General features: G+C 43.2%; 1 protein-coding gene across 3 annotated transcripts in view; it reads left to right on the forward strand.

Moving 5' to 3' along the window:
- Positions 1-1628: 1628 nt before the first annotated feature.
- Positions 1629-24719, forward strand: part of PDGFA (platelet derived growth factor subunit A) — a 101137-nt gene continuing 78046 nt past the window's right edge. For all 3 annotated transcript variants that reach the window (XM_082260278.1, XM_082260280.1, XM_082260279.1), the window contains exons 1-2: positions 1629-2256; positions 7719-7815. In XM_082260278.1, the coding sequence (XP_082116404.1) occupies positions 2194-2256; positions 7719-7815 (160 nt within the window). In that variant the 5' untranslated portion in view covers positions 1629-2193. The remainder of the gene's footprint in view (positions 2257-7718; positions 7816-24719) is intronic.

The raw sequence follows: 24719 nt of genomic DNA on the forward strand, positions 1-24719 counted from the left end.
CAGCCCCCCGGATTGTCCTGTATGGCAGCCCCCCAGATTGTCCTGTACGGCAGCCTACCCGGATTGTCCTGTACGGATTGTTCTGTATGGCACCCTAGATTGTTCTGTATGGCACCCTAGATTGTTCTGTACGGCAGCCCCCCGGATTGTCCTGTATGGCACCCTGGATTGTCCTGTACAGCAGCACCCCGGATTGCCCTGTACGGCAGCCCCCCGGATTGTCCTGTACGGCAGCACCCTGGATTGTTCTGTACGGCAGCCCCCCAGATTTTCCTGTATGGCAGCCCCCCGAAATGTCCTGTACGGCAGCCCCCCGCATTGTCCTGTATGGCAGCCCCTCGGATTGTCCTGTACGGCAGCCCCCCCCCGGATTGTCCTGTGCAGGCAGCACCCTGGATTGTCCTGTATGGCAGCACCCCATGTTGTCCTGTATGACAGCACCCCGGATTGTCCTGTACGGCACCCCCCATGTTGTCCTGTACGGCAGCCCCCCGGATTGTCTTGTACGTCAGCCCCCCATGTTGTCCTGTACGGCAGCCCCCCGGATTGTTCTGTGCAGGCAGCCCCCCATGTTGTCCTGTATGACAGCACCCCGGATTGTCCTGTACGGCACCCCCCATGTTGTCCTGTACGGCACCCCCCATGTTGTCCTGTACGGCAGCCCCCCGGATTGTCTTGTACGTCAGCCCCCCATGTTGTCCTGTACGGCAGCCCCCCGGATTGTCCTGTGCAGGCAGCCCCCCGGATTATCCTGTGCAGGCAGCCCCCCATGTTGTCCTGTACGGCAGCCCCCCGGATTGTCCTGTACGGCAGCACCCTGGATTGTTCTGTACGGCAGCCCCCCAGATTTTCCTGTATGGCAGCCCCCCGAAATGTCCTGTACGGCAGCCCCCCGCATTGTCCTGTATGGCAGCCCCTCGGATTGTCCTGTACGGCAGCCCCCCCCCGGATTGTCCTGTGCAGGCAGCACCCTGGATTGTCCTGTATGGCAGCACCCCATGTTGTCCTGTATGACAGCACCCCGGATTGTCCTGTACGGCACCCCCCATGTTGTCCTGTACGGCAGCCCCCCGGATTGTCTTGTACGTCAGCCCCCCATGTTGTCCTGTACGGCAGCCCCCCGGATTGTCCTGTGCAGGCAGCCCCCCATGTTGTCCTGTATGACAGCACCCCGGATTGTCCTGTACGGCACCCCCCATGTTGTCCTGTACGGCACCCCCCATGTTGTCCTGTACGGCAGCCCCCCGGATTGTCTTGTACGGCAGCACCCCGGATTGTCCTGTATGACAGCACCCCGGATTGTCCTGTACGGCACCCCCCATGTTGTCCTGTACGGCACCCCCCATGTTGTCCTGTACGGCAGCCCCCCGGATTGTCTTGTACGGCAGCACCCCGGATTGTCCTGTATGACAGCACCCCGGATTGTCCTGTACGGCACCCCGGATTGTCCTGTACGACAGCACCCCGGATTGTCCTGTACGGCAGCACCCCGGATTGCCCCTCTCGCTCCAGCAGTGATTTGGCTGGAAGCTCCTGCCCACTCGTCGGCTGTTTGTGTTGCTTAGTATAAGGGAGAAGGGGGCGGTGCCGGGGAGGTTGGCAATGGTATAATCTCTGCTCCAGATTATTTCACTCTCCCAGCCGCACAGAGCTGTGAGCAGCAGCTGACATCTCCGGACTTTCCCTGCTCCTTGCCTGGCTCTCCGAGGGATTTACACCGCTGGAAGTGCGGGGACCTGAGCTGCTCCTTGCTCCCACATTGGAGTTGTGCCTTTCTTTTTTTGGAAAGTTGTCTCCCCTGCAGCCCTCTCCCAGACTGCTCTCTGCTGCCTTTTGTGCATTGTGTGATTTGTAGTGGCCGGGGAGGGGAGGGGTGCAGGGAGCTCCTCCGTGCAGACAGGTGATGGGCGGCTCACAGGAGATCTAGATCTGGGGGATCCGGACATGCACACCACCCCGAGCCTCTGCTGAGACAACCATCTGCAAAGAAGAGGGGGGAAGAGGAGAGGCAGCTTGGTGCTGGAGATCCCCCCCCCCAAAAAAAAAATCCAGCATCAGATCGGTGACATTTGGTGGGGTGTTGATCCCCCTCTAAGGGATGGTACTGACTCCCCCAGACACAGGAGCAGTTCTGCAGCTCCTACATCAAGACGTTGTTGCATTGTCATTCAGTAGTAAGTGCAGCAGAACGCAATGACGAGCTGGGTTTGGATTTTGCTTCTAGGCGTCTGCTACCTGTCTCCTTCCCTTGGCGAGGTAGGTCTGCTCTCCTCTTCTTCTCTTCCATTCTTGTAAGACTGGATCCATAAGCAGATCTCTTCCCTTTGGGCAGGGCTGGGGACACATCCATCCAGCATTTCAAAAAAAAAAAAAATATTGCAAGCCTCAGATCACCAAAATGCTATCCATTCCCCTTCTAGATCCAAGATCTGCTTCCCAAGAGGTTCTGCAGCAGCCCCTTCTAATGACAGCTGCACTGGATCCCCTTCCCCTACAGGGATCCAAATCACCCAAGTGATCTCTTTTTGGATTGAGTCCCCCCACCATTGACAAATGCACATTCTCAGAGACCATGCCTAGACAAGGTTAGGGCATGTTCATGCACATTGCACTTCTAAAGCCTTTTTTTTTCCTCCTTCCCTTCAAACTACACTGTGTCAGAGGCCTTTACACATGTGATATACTGTATTCTTCTTTTTTTTTTTTGCTGAGCACATCTGTCTCCTTGTCTATACTGCCTCCTAGTACAAAAGTTACAAAGCTATAATCAATCTGGATTTGTTTGATCTTTAGACCTGCAGCAGAAAATAAAAAAAAATGCTACATGGAAAATTGGCGCAGCAGTTGCTGGTAGTGCAGAAAAAAATATGTATTTGCCTGATAATATTGGTGCGGAAGGAAAAATTAATTTTATGCCCCTTTAGAAGATCATAAAGCAGGTCAATGGCTCTTCATTTTTAATATTTATAGAATTTTTTTTTTTTCCAGGTAGCTGGAAAATTAATTAGCGAGTAGGGAATTGGTGTATTTCCCTAGAGCCCTGCGTTTGTGCCTTGGTCACACAAGACCAAGTTCAAAGAAGCTAGGTGAATTATGGGTTCTACATTTTGCTGGTCTGGCTTGTATTAAAAAGAAAAAAAAAATACAAAGAGTAATATTGATGTGCAATGGTCCATCGCAACCAATTTCCTCTGGCAGATCAATAAAAGATAAATTCTGATTGGCTGCTAAGAAATGCTGCCCCTGGCTTCTGTGCAATGTACAAAAATTAGTTTGCAAGTTTAATGCCAACCTTATTATGTCTTAAATGCTTATTTAAAAACAAAATAGCTAAATGTATTTCTTTATGTCTAGATCTGCTAATGGATGTATGTATACCTTGTGTCTGTTTCACTGTAAATTTGGCATGCAGTGTGGAGGGTCATGGATAACTTGGTGTATGAAGCGTGCCCCCCCAGCACAGACAAGGGTAATAGTGAATTTTTATTGGTAAGGGTGCAGAATAATCATGCCGTCGCATGTGTGTGAGAACTGGGCCAGACCTGATAAAGTTTCAAGGCTGGGTTATAGACTGTAATATATATCCTCAGGGTTCTTAAAGAAAAAAAGGTAAATCCTGTTACCTTTGGTTATTATCTATAATGGTAGGGTTTTATTACTTGACTTTTTTTTTGATGCAGTGTTGGGTGGAAGTGACTGTTATAGATTTCCAGGGGGGAGTTGAGATCAGACGATAGATTATGTTTGGGTATACTCAAATCAATCGTCCCTTGGAACAATGAAATAAGCATAAGTAGCGCTGATAGTAAAAGGAAATGAATCACCAAGCATGAATCAAATCAAAGAAAAATAAAATCCTTAAACGTCCATATAATAAATTAATATCTTATAGAGACGATAGATTATGTTGGGGAGGTTGTACTCACCTGACTGTCGGGCTTGTGAACCACCATGCTAACCCCCTCCCCAAAAACTAGAGGGAAAACTTAGCTCTTGATGTTGATTTTATGGCTGACTTTAATTATCTGTCTAGCCCTTTCCTTTAATGGTGTTGGTTTATGTGAAAGTGGTGATCTCCAAAGCTACTGGTCTTTACTATGTAGTAATTTTTTCAAATATATCAGAACAGAGTTGCTGAGTTGCAACCACATTCTACTTTTCAGACATATAGTGCTGACACTGTAGAGAGCACTACACATTACTATTAGTCCCAGCCCTACAGGCACTTACAAGCTAATGTTCCCACCACATTCACTCATGCAATATTGAGCGAGTTAACCTTCCAGTATGCATTTGGACGGTGGGAGGTAACCAGAGCACCACAAGCATGGTGAGAACATACATACTCTAGATCAGCCATTCCCAACCTTTTTAATACACTTAAAATAACTTCTGCTCCTGGGGAACCCCTGCTATTAATTGCTCTATTAACAGCTCATGGTCATTGGGTCGAATGCTTCTTATATTTGTGGTCAGTGGGAAGAATCCCCCCCCCCCCCCCCTTACAGATGCCTAAAAAGATCATTGCTGTCCATGGTTACTTTTCGGAAAGGCAGAAATTGCTCATTGTTCAAGGAACCCCAAGCAACCTTTAAAGAAACCTTAGTGTTCCATGGAATTTAGGTAGTTCTAGACAGGTGTGTTGCTTGTAAGAGATACCCTAGAACATGTCATCATCACACCTCAATTCATGCAAAATGTTCAATTTTCTGGTAATGTTTCTAAGCCACGTAGGACTTCTTCTTCAGGGAGTGGATCACCTGGTCACATGTACCTTTTAAAAGAAGACCTTCAAACATTTTGCATGAATAATAGTGTGCTAACAACATATTCTGTGGTTGCCATTAGTGTTGCCTAATGTTGCTTCTTCATGAACTTGTGAATGGTGTGTAGTGGCGTCTTGCCTGGTTGAAGATAAGCCCAGGACTATAGCACTGCAAGGACACCAAGAGGAAACCCATTCAAATAGAGAAGTGCATACAAACTAAAAGCAGATAGTGCCCCTTGTGGGAAATATTCCCAATAATAGAGTTCTACAAGGCCACTGAGCCAACATGCTGTCCTTAGACCTTATCCCATTAAAAAAAAAAATATATATATATCCTAGCCCTATAGTACTAAAACCTAAATTGGAAAACAAAGTTGTGAAAAAAACATTTTTTGTTGTTGACAGAAGAGCTTACAATCCAAGTGCCATTCATCCATGGCTGTACTTGGGGAAAAAACCCTTATTTATATTTTTATTATTAGGATAGTTGTTATTCATCGTTCCGACTAGTGTTGCCTGGTTTCTGCCTGTGTAATCTATATGGCCATCTTTACGTTTCTTCTTTGTGTCTTCATTTCCAGACAGTTTCTTGCAGGAAGTCAGACTTGTGGCTAAACAGCAAATATTTGTAAACTCTTCATGTCAATGTTTGCTTTATTTGTAAAATGTTTAGAAATTAAATAGCTTGAGTTGTTATTTTCACCTTTCACTAGCAGTGCAATGAGCAATGATATGCAATAAACTGTAGTAGCCAATCAGAAAATGTGTTTTAGCTGCTTGGTGCAGGCAGGCTAATGAAACCTGCCCTGTGACTGCTTGCTGTAGGGTTTGGCATATCATTGTTCTTTTTTTTATTTTATAAGCCCTTTAATAAGCTGACGCAGTGTGAATTAACCAGGACCCAGTGACATTACTGCAGTATTAGGCATATCATACTTCATGTCTTTCTAGCTTTGCTGTTTTCTGTGCCTGTGGGGGGATAGCAGCGTATTAAGACCAGCATGTTCAATATACTGCTGCCCCCCCCCCCCCCCCCCTCCCACTGTACTTGGCAGGCACAGAAAACTGCACCTCTGAGAGAGAGCGTTTGTGGTTGCTGAAGACGAAAATAGGACATGCAGTGTTTTTTCGTCTTTTAGCATCCCTATAGTCGCCAAGTATTAAGTAGGAAAGCTACCTAGGTACACAATAAATCACTTGAAGAAGATGCTTTCTTAGGAGGCAACAGGTAACCTCCCAAGTACTGCCGCTAAAAGTCTGAGTCATACCCTCAGAGTTAATAAAGATACAAGCTTTCCAGATAACTTGGATCCCTTCATCGGGTTTTTATAAAACAATTGATGAAAGGATCTAAGGGTGGCCTTACATGCTTTCGAAAAATATTGATTCCTTTTCTGATCCATCTATAGTCAACAACCCATTTAATTGATATGTCACACATGGGGAAGTGGATTTCAATCGAGTGGTTAAGGCAGGGTTTCTCAATTAGGGTTCCATGGAACCTTAGGGTTCCTCCATAGGTTGCAAGGGGTTCCTTGAGCAATGAGCATCTTCTGCCTCTCAGAAAAGTTCCCACTGACACCATCTATCTATTTAGCCATCTGTAAGGGGCTAATACTTTCCAATGACCTCAAGTTTAAGGGGCATGAGTTGTAGATATAGTAATTTAAGCAGGGGTTCCCTGAGACCAGAAGGTTTTTTTTTATGTGCTATGTGTTGAAAATGTTGAGAAAGGCTGGTTGAAGGTATTATTGTAACTTGGTATTTGTCTACCCCATCTCTTTTCACTGTGCAATCTCAATGACCTGATCAGTCAGTTGAAATATGAACAACGTATCTTAGTGCTGCTGATCAATACCAGTCAGTCAGTCACTTTCCGCTTTTGGGGATTGACTCAGTTTGATGGAATCCAATGGAAATGGAATCTAAATCAATCCAAAGGGAAGTTATGGCTGTTTGATTTGTTTGTGGAGTCAATCTCTTTGATTGTTTGGATCAAATTAAAACATAATTTTTAAAAAATTGAAATATGTGGCCACCATAAGTTTAAGTCAAGTTATTTCAAGTTAGCCTATAGGTTCATTCACATGGGCGAATGCATATTTTCTGCATGGAACGCAAGTTCTTTCTAGCAGAAGATCTTGCGTAAAATATGCACCCAAAAGTAGTTTAGATGTGTACAGTTCTAATGACTTTATGCCTGTACATGTGTCTACACACATAAAATCTTCAGATATGTATGGCCCTGGATGCAGCTGTGTCGCACTTTTTTATTTCATACGCCGCTAAACACGGTGCACTTTTTTCTTTCGTTTGTTGGAGATTTAGATGCATAAAAATTATACACTGTAAGCATGTAAATGCTGCATTTTAGAATGAGCCCTAAAGAGTTTCATTTCAACTGCAGACCTTCTGCATTGATCGATGGCTAACACGTTACAACACTCTACTACTGCTATGAAGCAACTGCTGCTGAAATAGGCAGAGACAGTCAAAGACGGCTTTTACTAAGGGGAAAAAAAAAAAAAAAGAAGTGAGCTAGAGAGCAAAGGTAACCCAGGCAGTCTACGATAAGGTGTAAATAAGGCGTAAGAAGCAAGTGAGTGACGCTGACGTTTGTTTTCCTTTGTGACTGTAATAGGAAATCTGCAGCACTTTCCCCTGGTGACATTGAAGATAATTAGGCCTCTTTCACACATTGACGGAAGCTAGAGCAACCCTTGATCCAGCGCCGTCTGAGGCCTGGTGCTAGAATACATAGGGTCTACCGAGTTGTGCGTCTGTGCTGGTTGTGCCCCGTCATGCATGTATTTTATCCTGCAGCATGCTCACCCGGGAGGGAGGGACTGGGATGCACGCTGTACATTTGTAGTGGGAGTGGATAATCACTGGGAATGGGAAGTGACTGTGAACTGTATTTTAAATGTGTTTCTTCCCTGGCTATGTGAAGGAAGCAGAGATCCCCCAGGAGCTGATAGAGAAACTGGCTCACAGCGAAATCCACAGCATCCGCGACCTACAGCGCATCCTGGACATTGATTCCGTAGGTAAATTCAATTTCCTTTTTACCTTCTCACCTCTGATGTTTATGGCTGCTTTCCTTTTAAATGGGTTGTATAAGAAAAAACACTCTCTGAGTAGTTCTCTAAAGCTGGCCATACACTGGTAGATTTTCAAATGAGCGTTGGCACGAAAAATCTCATCAGTGCATTCAGTAATAACAGAGAATCGCTAAATGTCATTCAGAAAGTTTGATTGCTTTTAACGTTAGATTTCGGTATGCATGATCATTTCACAAATGAAAACTACATATACGATTAGAAATATGTATGTTCAACAAAAATCTCTGTCCTGCGCCTTCAAATTTTCTCGTAAAAAAAAAAAAAAGATTGTCGTTTTGACCCCTCTAACAATCAGAAAATCGAACAAACATTCTGAATAGAAAATCTTCTGTTGATATTCTGCTAGTGTATGGCTAACTTTAGGCTTACAGCTCTGTATGTTTTAATTATTTATTTATTTATTTTTCTCAGCGGTGTCTCTAAAGTCATTCAGGAAGATTTAATAAGGCATTTGCAACATGTTTCTGCGGATGTGTATGTAGTTCATGAAAACCCAAATTTAAGTAGTTCTGACTTACAACACTTTTACTGTATGGCATTATTGCTTATTTATTACACATATTTATAAAGTGCCTGAAAATGATGCAAAGCTTTACACATTGTACATTAGCATCAGTTTCTATCCTCCAGGAGCTTACAATCTAAGGTCCCAATCTCGCATGCTTTCTTCCTAGGGCCAACGTAGATAGGAGCCAATTAGCCTACCAGGAAAACTCCTAAAGAAATACCCCCATATCAGTGATAAGGAAAGTGAATGTAAAGAGCCATTTGTCACAGTAGTAAGACTCCTTATGAATTCCAGGGATTGCCTTTAATGCCCTCCTAGCTTGTGTTGGTTTGAAGTTAGCTGCTTTACAAGAACTGATACCAAGGGGTTTATTTACTAAAGCAAGAGATTGCAAAATTAGTCACAATTCTGCAGAGAAACCAATCAGCTTCTAACCTCAGCTTGTTTAATTAAGCTTTAGCAATAAAACCTGGAAGCTGATTGGTTTCTCTGCAGAACTGTGACTAATTTTGCCCTCTCTAGCTTTAGTAAATATACCCCCAAGTCTCTAAAGCATAGGAGAATAAGCCCCAGCCCAGCACTAAGTGGTTACCACCAAGAGTAACAGAGGTCAGGCAATGGGGTGCAAAGAGTGTTAGAATGCTTTATTGTCACGTTATTTACTGTAAACCTTTTTATATTATTTATGCTGCTTAGCATCAATTCATAAAAGGAAAGCCTATTGTATTTTTATGACTGTATGTTCTTTTATGATTAAAGGTCCTTGGGTATCAACTGGGGTTATTTCCCCTGCGGCACCCATCAGATTCAAGGCCTGTTTGTGCGTCTCGTAACTCAAGTGTTTTGGGGCATTAAGGCAACCTCAATCATTTGGAAGCACCTTAATGCATCTGCAGCATTTTCGCCAGTGTAGGGAACAACAATGCATACTATGTGGAATGCGGTTCTGCACAGTACAGTTGTATTGGAGTCCTATTCTAAAAGAATGGCACTACAGCATGCATAGCACCATGCGTGACCATATGGTAAATATGTGGTTACTGTCTTGGGAGTGAAGCCTTGCTTCCCATGACTGATGTTGATGGGTGGCTAAGGAGGTAAAACTCCAGTTCTAAGTAAGAACTAATTAATACAGAAGTCTCCAAGGACTTGTTAACATCATGTCTGTTGAGCTGCATTTTTCTGCACAGGGCACAGAGACAAATCGTTGTCATGTTCAGGCCATACATGTTTGGAGGTGTGCAGAAAAACTCATCTCAATGGACATGGTTTAAAGGTTTTATCACGTTAAAGTTGCCAAATGCAAGTCATATTGTAAATATTATATCATATTAAATTACGTTATATATATTTTTATATTATATTATGATTTTTTGTCGGCGATCTTCTGCATGTACATGTCAGTTCGCAAACTTTATCGCACACGTCTGTACATGGTAAAATATCACTGCCTTCTGAATTGCAACAGGTTCTTTGAGGCATTTAAGCTTCATCCAAATGAGGGCCCGCCATTGCGAATCATCGGTTCTTGCTGCTGGATAAACTAGCTATATGCACACAGTGTGTGTGAACAGCCGCAGCCACCAATGGCGTTGCCATATCTTTACCCTGTGCAAATGACTGGCCGGCGCCACCTCTGTGTGCATGTAAGCGCTCATCCTAGCAGTTACATGCAGTTATGGACTCTAAATGGCCCTAGTTTGCATCCAGGGGGTGGCATTTCTGGCAGCATGCAAACTGGCCATCAGTTTGGCCTGGATGCATCGGACTGTGTCCAAAACCGCAGGTAACTGGATGCATGCGAATAGCGATGGCTGCTGTCAGCTTATTATTACTTTGTACAGGCTGAGTGGCCGCTGCTATTCGCAAAAACTTGTCACCCCAGCCGTATGAATCAACTGATTCTTGCCCCTGGAATTGTGTGTAATCGCCCCTTAAAATGTAATAAAATAAGAACTCATAGGAAATAAATGCTGTCAGAAAAAAATCAATATACATAAAAAAGACTTGTGCATTTTATTGAATTGCTAATGGCAGATGATCTTGGAAGCCAACGTTCTATGAATTTGGCCTAACTCAACATTTATCTTGACCTGAGGACACAATACGTTAAACAGATGAAAGGTCAGATTCCTGGGCCATAAACAGCAGCTGAGCCATTGATAAAGCAATGGTGCTTATAATGAATGGGTGTGACTTTACTCTCCTGGGAGAGAAGGACGACAAAACCGTCTTGGTTGTTATAGAGGGCGACCTGTGTTCACGTTCATTGTCTACTCCAAGAGGAAGAGACTGCCAGTCTGATTATATTGCTTTCTGTAGCTGCTTTAAAGTGAGAGAATCCCTACTATAAGTCTGTGTTCCCATTAGCTTAAAATTACTTAAAAACATTCCTACTTTTATAGTTGTTTCTCAGAGCATGTTTTATACATAGGACTCTAGGCAGCTTTCAAGCTATTCTGAACAATTTACAATTAGAGTGACTAAGGAAGACCATACACCTTATATGTCAAACACAAGGCCCGCAGGCCGAATCTGGCCCCCAGGCCTTGTCATGTGGCCCTCGGACCCAGTATTGCGGCAAAACATGGTGGCACTCCATTCCACCACCTCCTGCTCTCACCCTCCCTGTTTTTACAAGGGACAGCTTTGTTCTCAATGACTCCCAGAACTGCTATATCCCTGCATGTACCCATGGTGGAGCGCGGTGGGGACAGATCTCCAGAGAGAGGGAACGATCTCCCTGCAATTTCAGGCAGAGCCACCTACACAGAGAGGTCCTAAAGTAGAGATGGGCATTGTAGGAGAGAGGGATGTGAAGAAGCTTTGTGTGTGTGTGTGTGTGTGTGTGTGTGTGGGGGGGGGGGGGGGGGGGTTGGGTTTGCACAATGTGCACCCCTGAAGTGCCCTGCACTCTGTACATTGTGCACCCCTGAAGTTTGCAATCTGTGCATAGGGCACCCCTGAAACTGCACTCTATACATAGCAAACCTCTGAACCTTGCAGGCTGTAAGTAATCCACCCCCATATACAACCGGCCCTTTGATGGCAACCATACTACTGTTGCGGCCCACAGTAAATTTGAGTTTGACACCCCTGCCATACATGGTTCGATTCAAGAACCGGTCAAGATTCCAACAGTGTATGGGCAGCTATAGCTGCTAGTAATAATCACTCCCTTCTCCTGGTAGGGAGGACTTCCCCTGGGACAATGGCCCGGCAGGAGGGATTACCGCATCAACACTGTCTGTGTGATAGGGGAATCAAGACAATTTCTTTCCTGCAATGAAAGAAATCTACTCCGTGCTTGGCCAGCCTAGGGAAGACATTTTTATTTTAAGGTGCATTAACATACAATGTACCACTCAAACCTTGAGATCTTTAAGGCGAAACCAAACCAATTGATTTAACTGTTTACCAAAACAGGTACATTCAAGGCACACTGTGAACAAATGTCACATTTGCTTGTTCTTTCAACTGAACTGTCACACCATCAAATGGCTGGTGTCCAAACTGATCACATGTGCAGCACCATGGCAACTGCAGATCAGACAGAGGTTAAGACAGATCAGACAGATGTTAAGATGGCAGCTTCCTTAGCTGTAAAAGATTGGACAGTTTAGTTCTGCTTTAACCCCTTGTTAGGACAAACAGCGTGCAAATCTAGTTTACAATTCAAAATGAGATTTGCCAGCACAGAATAGACACAGTTAAAGCTGAAGTTTAGCAAAAACATTTTTTTCTCTACAGCTTTAGTTACTTTATCTAATGGGGACACCCCCCCCCCCTTTTTCCTGCCCTCTCCATCATACAGAAAAGTTCTTTCACTGAATACACTGCCTGTAACAGGATCTGTAAAAGGGGGAGAAAATCATGTGCTTCCCCCCCCCCCAAATTTCAGTGCCCCCCCAAATTTCAGTGCCCCCCCCCAGTGTTGTGCTAAGCACTCTTCCTCTGTTGAGGGGAGGAATGCTTAGCCCCACACAGAGCCAAGAGCAGACTGAGGGGCTTGCCGGTGAAATCTTGGGGGGGAGGGGTGCAGACAACCTTGCCAGCACCCCCTCCCTTATATCCTGCATCTCAGATTCTTGTCCCTGAATGGACAGGATTCTAAATGCCTGTATCACATGATACATCGTTCAGCCCCGTCCAGCTGCAGCCTGTCATAGACTTTAACAGACGACCTGCAGCAGGGCTGGATCCTGCATCTGTCCCTCCCAGGCGCACTATAGCCAAACAGCCCAATGTGCAAGGGGCCTAAGAGATTCCAAAATCGGAATGTAAAGTGTTTATCATTTTTTCATTATTGTTTTGCCTGTGAACGCAGCTCAATTTTACCCAATATGTACATGCACTTTATGGCGTTTTGATTTGGATTTTAGAGCAGCATTCAGGGACTAAGAAAAAAAATGCCCAAACCTGCTTTTAGGGAGGAGCCTACTAGCACCAGTTATGTACATAAGTGCCTAAACTCATATAGGGGTCATTCATTATACAAGTAGATGTAGACACAATGGCTGCCCAGATACAGCCATATGTCACTATTTGACATGCGTGCAGGAGTGGCTGCACAGATCCAAATGCACACGGTCTAAACAAATATATGATTATTCTAAGCAGTAATAAAAGTAAGTCAAATACATAAACATTCTAGCCAATAGTTCCATGCATGCGATCATAAACACTGTACACCTGTGAACTCGCATAAATGTGCATATTAATGTGCCACAACAAGCATATTTTATGCTGGATTTTTCTGTCAGCTCCTGATAAAAAAGATCCAGCATAGATAGGAATATTTAAATTTGCCAATGTGCATGAGACCTAATTGTGACTAGCAGCTGAAGAACTGCTATTTCCACAGTGACCAGTCAGCTTTCACCAAGCTAACCACCTCTAGAAATGGGAAAGTGACTCTAGTACCAGGCAGGCTGCCTCATTCATCAGTGTATGAGTTGTAGACTTGGTTTACTAAAACTGGCGAGTGCAAAATCTGGTGCAGCTCAGCATAGAAAACAATCAGCTTAATTAAACAAACTGAAGTTGGAAGCAGATTGGCTACCATGCAGTGGTGTATTTAGGTTTTGTGCTGCCCTAGGCCTGACTAAACTTGTGCACCCCCTAATTTAAATAACATACAGGCAGGTAGCAATGTGACTGCTTTATGGGGGTGCCAGACTGATTTGCCTCCTGGACCCTGCCCTCTGGCCCAATTCACTCCATAAGACTGGCACTATACTAAAAGTGTAGCGCAAACCGGCGGGGAGGAGGTTGTTTTTTTTTTTTCAGTGCGGGGTTCAGCTTTTTTGCTGCCCCCCCCCCCCCCCCGCAAAATGCCGCCCTAGGCCTGGGTCTTGTCTGCCTAGGCCAAGATACAGCACTGCTACCATGCACAGCTGCACTAGATTTTGCACTCTCCAGTTTTAGTAAATCAAACCCTGTTTGTATCACCCACTTATAGGATCCTTCTTTCAGAAAGGCAAAATCTCATTGGGCGCTGTGGGAAGCACAGTTCTAACAGAACCTATGGCAATAGAGTGATGGTATAGGTCAAGCATTCCCAAACTACGGCCCTCCAGTTGTTCAGGAACTACAATTCCCATCATGCCTAGTCATGTCTGTGAATGTCAGAGTTTAACAATGCCTCATGGGATGTGTAGTTCCGCAACATCTGGAGGACCGTAGTTTGAGGATCCCTGGTATAGGTTGTTGTTGTTTTTTTTTTTTTTAATGGTCTCTTTTTACCACAGGCAGTTATGCTTTTTAGTAATTTTGTTACACTTGAGGTATTGCAAAATTGTATTCATAGTTCTGACTTCCGTTCTGGAAAATCACCATACCGATTTTGTAACATAATTACAAAACATCCCTTAGAAAGCCTAAGGGGAAAAATGTGCAATCATTATTTCAATTATCTGGGATTATACGGCACCATATTCTTGCTGCTTTCTACCTGTTGACAGGACTGTAAGCTATAAACTTGGAGGAAAGATTATGCCTGGTGGTGAAAAGCTCGCTGACAATAGCCATGTTATGATTGTGTCTCTAATGAATAGGGAAGAGTCTTTGATGACATTTGGGTGGCAGCTTCTGTCGAGTGCATGCCTTTAGCAATTTTCCCTGCCTTGCTTTTGAAGTCATGTTGAGGCCTACTAACATTGGCCATCGTCATAAATAATAAAAAGCTATTTTCCTTTTTTTGTTTGGTATTAAAACAAATCGGTGTCAAAGGATCACAAAGCCTGTTGGAACAAGACTGCAAGCACTGAAATCTGCAGACCTTATTCACACGGCCTCTTCGGTCGGGGTGTAATTGTAGGCCTGTCTATAGAGACCTGGTTTTCTGCTTCATAACCTCCCTTATGTTGCTGAGCTTTGAGCAGGTAATGAAGCACCCAAATCCCAGACACAGCTGATTGGGCATTTTCAAGATTAAAGCTGCTTTTATCTTGAAAGGGGTAAAGAAAACAAAAAACAAAACATTAATGGTAAACCTCCAATTAGACGTCACAGTTTTTGTAGTTCAAAATGGTGGACACGTGTGTCATTGCTTTGGTATGTAATGGGTAAATTAGTATGGATAAAAACATTCAGTGTCTATTTTTGGCTAAAAGACTAAATATTCAATTGATTCAAGCTTTTGTGCATTTGTGATATGTGCTGCCCCATTCTGCTAAAACTGGACTCCTATGAATAGCAGAGGTTCAGTGACTGAATAAGGGCCTGTTTAAAACAATGTGTGTGGTGTTAGGACCTTTTTGCTTGGGCAATACAACAAATAGATGGTTGATCTATATTTTTATCACCCCTGTCTGCCCACCTAAAGCCTACTATGGCAGTTAGACAGCTAGGAAGTAAAGCAAAGCTGAGTTTGACAGGGGGCATCTATTCGGGTCAAAAGGGCTGAGCCACAACCACGAGCCAAACTCTCAGCTTGCTGTGCGGTATTTCTATACAAAAACTCTCCTGGAAATACTAAAATGTGTTCAGGAGGAGCCAGGATCACCTCTTAAATGCTTGGGAGCCACTGTTCTACCACCCTCTGAAAAGCGTGCTGCAACCAGGAGCTACGTGTTTGGCTCATGGTTGTGGCTCTTGTTTGTGGCTGAGTCCTATTGACCTGAGTAGATGTTGCCTGTCGAACTCAGCATGCCGAGATGCTTTGCTTCTTGGCTATCTAACTGCTATGGGTTACGCTCTGCACTATATAACTAAAACTTTAAATGCAAATGTAGTATAGAGTATAGGATAGTGATGTTTTGTGGTTGCTGAAGAGGAGAAATTGCTTCCATGCCCTCCGTAACAGAGCTGGTCAGACTACACCTCTCTTCCTTTGCAATACAGTTCTATGAGAAGACACTTGCTGAGGGCTATGGCTGTTACACTGCCAACATAGAGCACTGAAGTATGAGTACAAAATGCAGCATTTTTTTGTATAGAATTATGAAGAAAAAAAATTGCATGAGACCCCAGCTGTGCTTTCAAGCCCAGCTCCAGGCAATTTAAAAAAATTGTCCCTTGTACGTGTTAGGCGCTCCTTCACTTGCGCTCAGTCTGACGGAATAATAAGGGAATAATAAAAGAACATTCACTTGTCTGATTCTCTGACACCCCCCCACCCCCCTTGCTGCTAGACTGGTTTACACAGCATTTTTCTCCCCCACGTTGCAGAGCTCTAGGCTCCTGATGCACTGGATGTTTTGCCGCAAAGGGACAGTCCACTGCCAAAGTGTGGGGTAGAGCCATCTGCTGATGGAGCGAAGGATTGGGTGTGCAAAAGTGTCTCCCCTCTCCCCTTGGCAAACCAGCAATTGACCTCTGCACAGCTCAACTGCAAGAAATAATTCTACATTTTTGGGCTTTATGGTGATATAGACTTGTGAATTACAATTAATTAGCCAGAGAGCCTGTGTAATTTATATTTTTTCAGTTTTAAAAGGATGAGGCAGCAATCCCTGTGCAGCCATTTCTTTGTGGTGGATGTGGACTTTTTGAGAGTTGAGCAGGTACATGCATTGGAAGACCGATTTACCTTTCTGTGCTGTGTGTGCTAAGGGCAATATTGAGCATTAGACGGATGAGAGTGCCACAAATCCTAAAATAAGTCCAGTAAGAATTTTATTTCATTACATAATCAAAAAGCCAACATGTTTCAGGGGCTCAAAATTTAAATTTTTACTGGACAACAGTTGTAAAGCTGGATATCCAAAAATAAGTTCTGTTGCCAAACCCACAGCTTAAAGTTTAGCTACCAAGATTATTTGGCTACCCACTCTCATACTTCTAATGTTCTATAGACTGTTCAAGGGGGCCTTTGGGACACCCTGGTTGATAGCTGCCTCTAGAAATTAAATTCTGATGTCTACTCTGGGGTCCAGTGCTCCACCAGGGCATAGCTACAAGGAGCAATATCGAGGCATTGGGGTTCATTTACTAAAACTGGAGAGTGCAAAATCTGGTGCAGTTCTGCAGAGAAACCAATCAGATTCCATTTTTTTTTAGTCAAAGCTTAATTGAACAAGTTGAATTTAGAAGCTGATTGGCTAGCATGCATGGCTACACCAGATTTTGCACTCTCCAGTCTTAGTAAATCTGTGCGATTGTATGACATGCTAAAAACTTGGTGTAAAGGGCCCTGACTTGGTACCCATGCAGACTACACATTATTTTTTTTTTTATTTTTTTTTTAAAGACTCCTCTGTACTCGTCTAAACATATATATTAACATTTAGAACATGTCATATGTGTGGTCATTTTAGTTTAGGTTAAAATAGTTGATTACTAACCAGATCTTGGAAGCAGGCCGGTTCCATGTTAGCTGTGGGCATCTGAAGCCCTCTTCTCTTCATTTCCTGGATTTCGGTGCAGCTGGCTACCCAGCATGCAACTCTCGATCTCGCGCCTGCGCAGTAATGCCAGACTGGTCCAGAGCAGGTATGCTCCACTTCCTCCTGGCAGATGCAGTTCTTTGAGAATGACAACTAAATCCTCCCATTCGTGTAATTTCCGATCTGAAAATACATGAGAATTCATCACTAGGTGATTCACAAGGACTCCTGGGATACATGACGCCGCTATCCCAGGAGCCCTTGCGAATCGCTTGGTGACGTAATTGCCTAGGCGGCCGCAGCTAGGAGTGCTGCTGGAAAAAGAAGAAAAAAGGTATTTACGTCAAAAAAAAAAAAAAAATTACCATTGGTAAAAGCATTCTCAATGGCGATAACATAGATTGCAACGATAAAAAAAAAGGGTGGAACTCCGCTTTAAAAATAATATTTTATTATCCTGTATATGAAAATTCTTTCGTGTTTACGTAAACTATTTTCATTGACATCTTCTTCCGGGCCGTACTTTGTTTCTGATCATATGTGGTCTTACTCATTTGTTTTTTGAAGGATGAATACTGTACTAATTAAAGGAAAATTGTTAGTTTTGGTAACTAACAAGAAAAGTATATATAGTACAGTAAAACTGCAGGCAAGGGAACTCGGGAATACCGCCAAGGAGGTTAAAAAAGAGCCTGTCACTTTAATAGCAAATATAATACAAAGAATAGGCTAATTTTTTCTAATGCTGTCCCACCCTTTCCCCAACAAGATATTTTCCCCAACAAGATATTTCCCCCAATAAGATACTTCCCCCAATAAGATAGATATTTGACAAAGTGGCACCTCAGCAGTGTGTAGCTGGTAATGTGCTATAGGGCTTTGAGATGGTTCTGAAACCCACATTTCTCATCGATTCACATTTATTTAAATAACTCTAATTAGGACTCTTATGAATGCCTATCTTCAACCTCACGTCTGATTAATTCATGAAGGAGCTCCCATATGCATATAACCTTTCTCTGTGGGATAGGCTTAGCATAGGCAATATATAAAATATTTAAAACTGCTTATGAGCATTATAGAGCCCCACTTCTAAAAGTATGTATGGCTTGAGTATGTGTTATGATTTATTTTTTGGTTTCTGAGAATGCAGGAATAGGATATAAAGAAAAATATAAATAGAAAAAATATGAATTAGCATATAACATTTTGATGGTATTATATTGTGATTATTATTATTATTATTATTATTATTATTATTATTATTATTATTATATGATATGGAGAAAAAAGATCCAGAAAAATAACTACCTGGGATTCTACAGGCAATGGAGACTTTTTTTCACCTTTTTAACTTTTTCAAATTGGTGGAGATTTACAGAGTCACATTAGTATTAGTGATCGACCGATATCGGTTTTTCGTTGCCGATACCAATATTTTGGTCAATGCATATCGGTATCGGCCAATATGGGCTGATATTTTCGTACATTTAAAATGTTTTTTTTTTTTTTTCTCCACACTTGTGGAGGGATCTGGGGGTCTAAAAGACCCCAAACCCCTCCTCTACACTTAAAAGCATTCAAAACGCCAAGTTTGGCTGTTTTGAATGCTGTCATTTTTTGAATCTGGCGCAGTACCCGGAAGTGATGTGATGACCTCACTTCCGGGTTTTTGCATGGAGACCCGGTTCTCAGCCTCATCGGTTGTCCTTACAAGACAGCCAACCGTCGGCTATGGACGCCGGTACCAGGGTGATGCCTCTAGCTGCAGGCATCACTCCGGTACAATCACTTCCCGAAATATCGGCAATATCGGTCACCTTGGTGGCCGATTGCGATATATCGGGTGAAAGTGCAGTTCGGCCCTATATATATCGGCTTTGCCGATAATCGGTCGATCCCTAATTAGTATACCATATAACATGTGGCGCTTTTGTATGCCTGGTTTATAAATAACATATTTATTGCTATTGAAAGTTTTCTATATACCCGGAATACATGTTTTGCACAAAACTTCACAACCAATAGTATTTTCTTTTCCGTTTTCCTTGTACTGCATGGGAAAGTCCAAGGAACCTGGTTGCAGTGGGTAATGAAGACAGTTACTAAGACTGTTATTAGACTGTTTTTCCTTAGGTGCACAAGTTTATGGCGCAATATTTTTTGTTGCTGGTTTTGACATGATATGTTTGTAATGATAATCCCAATACTAGAGTTGGTGTTTTGGCTTGCTTAATTTACTGCGTTTTTAGGCACCAAATCGCATGGTATGGTGTTGCATGGGGTTTGGTGCAGTGCGTTCTGAAAAAAGTAGCGCTTGCACTACTTTCACCACACTCCAGTGCGTTTTGTAGCTGGGCTGCAAAACCGAACCGCATGGGAATGCACTTAATATTCATTTCTTATTTTTTTCTGATAGGCAAAAGCTCCAATACTTTTTTTTTTAGTGCTAACATTTGCATGCCCCTTATTGCACGTTCATATTGGCCATTAAAACAGACCATCATAATGAAGGGCCAGAAGCATGTTGGGGGTAGGAAGTAGTGCTAAACTCTGACAATACACAGGTGTGCCAGCCTTGCCTGTCAGAAGGGCCCAGGCATTCAGCCTTTTAAAGTGGATCTGTGAAACTTTCTACTTCATACATGGAGCAGCAAAGTCCTATTAAATGTATTTTTTAATTGCAGGTAGGATAAGTACCTGCATTTTCCTAATATCAGCCCCTCGTAATCACCTGTAAAGCAACGATCAGACTGGGAAGATAAGACAGCAGTAGGAGCCAATGTGTCACTACTGTATGCACATGTGTTGATGGGGATCATATTGACAGTAGGCAGGAGCAATGTGATGACTTCATTAGTGGGTTTCTGCTTCATTGCCCAATCAGCAAGTTGGGGGTGTGTTTTTGAACGAGTGTTTGAAGACAAGTGTCTCCTCCTACAGCACAAGCATTCACTGGGCCGTGCGTAAAAAGCGCCCGTCTTACCCACAGGAATCAAATTTCACTTTTTCTTTTTCAGTACAGATTGGGTATTAAGGGTTTATGAACACAGTGCTTACACCGGCGTGCCTGGCGTAATTTCCTGGTGCTTTCCAGGCCACGTGTGCTTCTGTAATTGGCTATGCTTTTGTAAATGCCAATTATTTTGTGCATGGCATACTTGCCAACTGTCCCGTTTTTACCGGGACAGTTACTTGTATGGCTGGCTGTACATGGCACAGGAAAGAGCTGAGAAATGATGCCGGGCATCTAAAATGCCTGTGTTAGACCCGTCTGCATGAACCTTCAAGGAAAAATCTTGCTGGTAACTGTGAACTGTGATAACATTGACTTTGAATCTGATCAATATCTGCTAATGGATAAAAAAAATATCAGTGCTGCATTTACAAGTGTCCAGAGACCCGGCTAAGGATATTACTTTGTTTTTACTGCCAGATGATTGACCTCAATAACTGCAAGGAATCGTTTGTATTTTAGGGCAAATGGATGTCCCGAAATACTCCTAGTAACGCCTAGGCCCACTGACATTATGTCATAACACCTAACTTGCTATTAAAACATTATCATACCACAGCTTGAATGCAAGCCGAGGAAGCGAGTGACATTTTTATCCGCTACCAAAATAAAACGACAGCAGGACAGGAAGAGATTTGGTCGGAATGTGCTATATGTGGAGTGTAACTGGTTGCTCAGAAATAACTACTTTTTTCATATCTCCTTTTAGACTGGCAGGTATACAAGTGGCATCTGCCAGTCAGGACATTGTAGATCAGTAAGCACATAGTGTTGGGCATGAAGGCAGGTGTTTTGATTTGGCTGCCATTTCATGTAATGAAACTGCAGCAGTTTACTCACATGATACCTGCCTTGTTCTGAATAGAAATAATATTTAAAGGGGAAATTTTTTAAAAAAATGTAAGTTAGCAGCTACAAATACTGTAGCTGCTGACTTTTAAGAACTAGACACTTGCCAGCCTATGGAGTCCATCGTCTTCCTAGGAACCAGCTTATACGGGAGCTGGCTTGGACTTCCTGAAGTCTCCATTGCACATGCGTGAGGCATGGTCGTGCTATGGCAAATGGCTGGCCGTTCCAAGCTATTCTCACTTGAGTAAGAATTGCAGACATGGTAGCTAGTACCTGTCACAAAAGTTGCCTGTCCACAGAAAAAAAAAAACAAAAGAAATACCCAAAATCCTAATTTGATAGGCAAAGAGCTGGTTGGTGCCTTGATCTCATGTGCAGCACTTGGCTGTAAGGAAAAGGTTTGGTTTCCCCTATAAATAGCTGTTACCAAAATGGCTAAATGTTCAGTTTACATACAAATGTTTATTGCGGACTTCCCCAATCAAATTTACAAAGCAATGCAATCTTAGTTTGAAAATTGATAAAGTCACTAATAGTGACTTGCCTCTTTCTTTTAGAGCCCATTCACATTAGCGCGACTTGTCAGGCTGACAAGTCGCGGTATGTTGCGGTCCATTGATTAGCACAGGACCCGTTCTAATCGGAGCGACACAAGTCGCTCCGACTTAGAAAAAGGGTCCTGTACTACTTTGGGGCGACCTCAGAGCGACTTGCATAGACTTCCATTATGTGAAGTCTCTGCAAGTCGCGGTGCACAGCGGTGCACGCGACTTCACAGGTCGCCCCCTAAAGTTGTGTCGCACTAGTCTGAATGGGCTCTTAGGCTTTATGCAGTCTCTACAGTCTTTTACTCCTGTGGATGTTAAACCTATTCTGCAATTTCCTATAAAAACATCATTGGCAGCCAGCTTCTTCTTTCTTATTTTATGCTGGCCCACCAGTGATGTCTTGCTATATCTCCTGCATGCACTGTAGAAGATCTGGTGTAGTTTGTTAGTCAACAATAAAAAGCTGTACCAGATCTACAGCATATATGGCACTCTTGCAAATGCCATACGAGACCTTGCAGGGCTGGCTATTGTTCAACAACCAACTGTATCAGGTCTTGAACATTGCATGAACGAGATTGGTGCGTGCGCTGTAAGAGATCTGGCGCTGTTTGGTATAGAATGATAACAGACCACCCCAGGTCCCTTACGGCGCATACTAAAGATCAAGCATGCAAAATATCAAGCAGGATCTCCCAGGAAGGTACTGGTGACTTCTAGAGGACAGCTGTGAGACCCTGACTACATCACCAGTTCCTATTGGAAACCAAGAAGCGTGGAAACAAATTGTAAATTTACAAAAACTTGTTCCTACACAAGTGAATGAATGATGCTTCGGGATGTGAATGCGAGGCTGCAGGCAACATGGAATTTTGTGTTTAGTTGTAAAGGTCTTCTTTAATGTGTTTCCTGCCAAAAGATTGAACTTTAGGCCTTCTAATCTTGTGGTATCTCAGGTCTTCCTGGTTTAGCTTTAGGACATGCTGACATTGAAAATCTGGTACCTAGAGTACAGCTTTAGGCCTCTTTTCCATGGGCCCCCTCCATAGCGGTTCCATAGAACATGTGTATTGCTATGTCCACATCTTGTCTAGTCAGGAAAAGTGGGCCTGGTTGCTAACTTATTGCATTTGATCCAATGAACCTGAATTGACCCAGATGTAAACAGACAAACGTCTACTTATATCCAGTCACCCATACAGACACATTGCATTCTGTTTGTGATCTGTCTAATTGCGGGTCCAAAATGGACTGAGGGAATGCCCATGTTAAAGATACGTTGTTACTTGGCCCATTCATGACAAAGTAACAGGGTCTGTCTGAGAGGACCTCCTTCCTAACCCACTAAAACTCATGTTGCCTGGTCTCCCCAGTCCTTACTTCTGTTTCCTCAGCTGGTAGAATACCTTTCCTGGTATGGGAGAGCATGCAACTTTCTTCCCATGTGTGCAGATGTAGCAGCCAATGGACCCAGGCACTGATGGAGGGAGTGACATTACCACCCCCCATAGCATCTGACTCTGGGAATTTTGGTGCCAGCTGCGACAAAGGAAGGAGTGATGGGGGAGCTCTGGCAAGGTGAGTATTAGCTGGTTGGGGGGGCCTTTACGAAGACACTGTAAGCTTTGCCCCTAATATGCAGGCTAAATGGGCTGCTGGCTAAATGGGCTGCTGGCCAAAAGGGAAAAAATCATTAGTCTAGTCATATATAATTGTTTTTTTTTTTATTTTATTTTATTTCACGTAGGTTACTTGTACCAGTTATATGGGTAACTGCCTTGCTTGATCAACATTTTATATGCTAGAGTCATAAAAAACGGTAAATGTAGGTAATAGCAGGAAATAGATAAAAAAAAAAAAAAAAACTGGCATGCGTTCCATTTGATTAGATAGACGTGAAAATAATGTGAATTTTTTTCTACTGGTCTACATGAGTTATTGTGTGTTCAATCATGTTTTGTCTGCCCAGCTTCATAAATCAGTTGAAGGCGACTTTGTTCTGGGCTTCTGAAAAGGTAATTGCGTTTCCTGGCAGATGTTAAAACGAACGCCAAATCATTCTACATAGGATCACCTTTAATTCTTCTTTTTTTTTCTCCTTTTTTTTTATTTGGCTGCTCTCCATTTTGCCATTTTGTTGGTAATGATCAAGTTGCATTTTCAGATACATTATGGAACATGACGGCACTAATTGTCGTATATTTTATCCGTTCTCCAAACATTGTCAGTACATCAGGCCATAAAAAATTTAAGTGAAACTATTTGGTTGCCTGCCACAAAACCATTCTAAATTATCTGCTGGCAATTCCTCCTCCCGCACTTGCCTAAAAGAATGAGATATTTAGAATATGGAAACAATAAACGTACAATCAAAGTCTTTTGTGTTGAGCTAGTTCAAAGGCCATGCGCTGTATGAAGTCTAAGGGGATTTGTCATAAAGCAAAACACCTGTTGGAGAAGGTGCTGATGGAAGCAGCATTTTCCTGCTTATATGCTGCATATTAGGACATTCTTGAGCGGTGATGCTAAACTGCTTATGATGTGTTTATCCATGATTAGATCATTTGATTGAGCCATGGGCATTCTGTGGTAGGTTTTTAGTGCTGATAATTTGGTATAAAAATGTTGGGCTAACACTAATGATCACGATTGACTAATGGTTCTCCTTCAGTTTTCAACTCGTTTATGGCCCTGTTCACCATATCACTGAAAAAGAAAGTAAAGGAAAATCCCAAATCTTGGGTTGTCCCCAGTGCTTTAAGTGGCCCAAAAGAGGTGCCGGTACTCTATTATAGCCTATAAATTTTGTTGCCCCCCCATCCCACATCAGGGTCCCCACAGAGGCACCCCCCCCTGGCCTGGGCTAGGACTTCCGGAGCAGGGGGACTCACTGGTGGTGACTGGTCTGGCTCTGGAGTGGGAAATATTCTTGATGTCCAAAACGAGCGTACTGGTACGCTAAGGCGCACGGAGAGGTGGCGGTATGCTCAAGAGCCATATTTGGAAGTGGCGGTACTCAGTCCCAGTGCATACCGGCCCACTTAAAGCACTGGTTGTCCCCAGAACAGGACTATAAA

Source organism: Pelophylax lessonae (assembly GCF_965119305.1).
Source record: "Pelophylax lessonae genome assembly, chromosome: 6".
Classification (NCBI taxonomy): domain Eukaryota; kingdom Metazoa; phylum Chordata; class Amphibia; order Anura; family Ranidae; genus Pelophylax; species Pelophylax lessonae.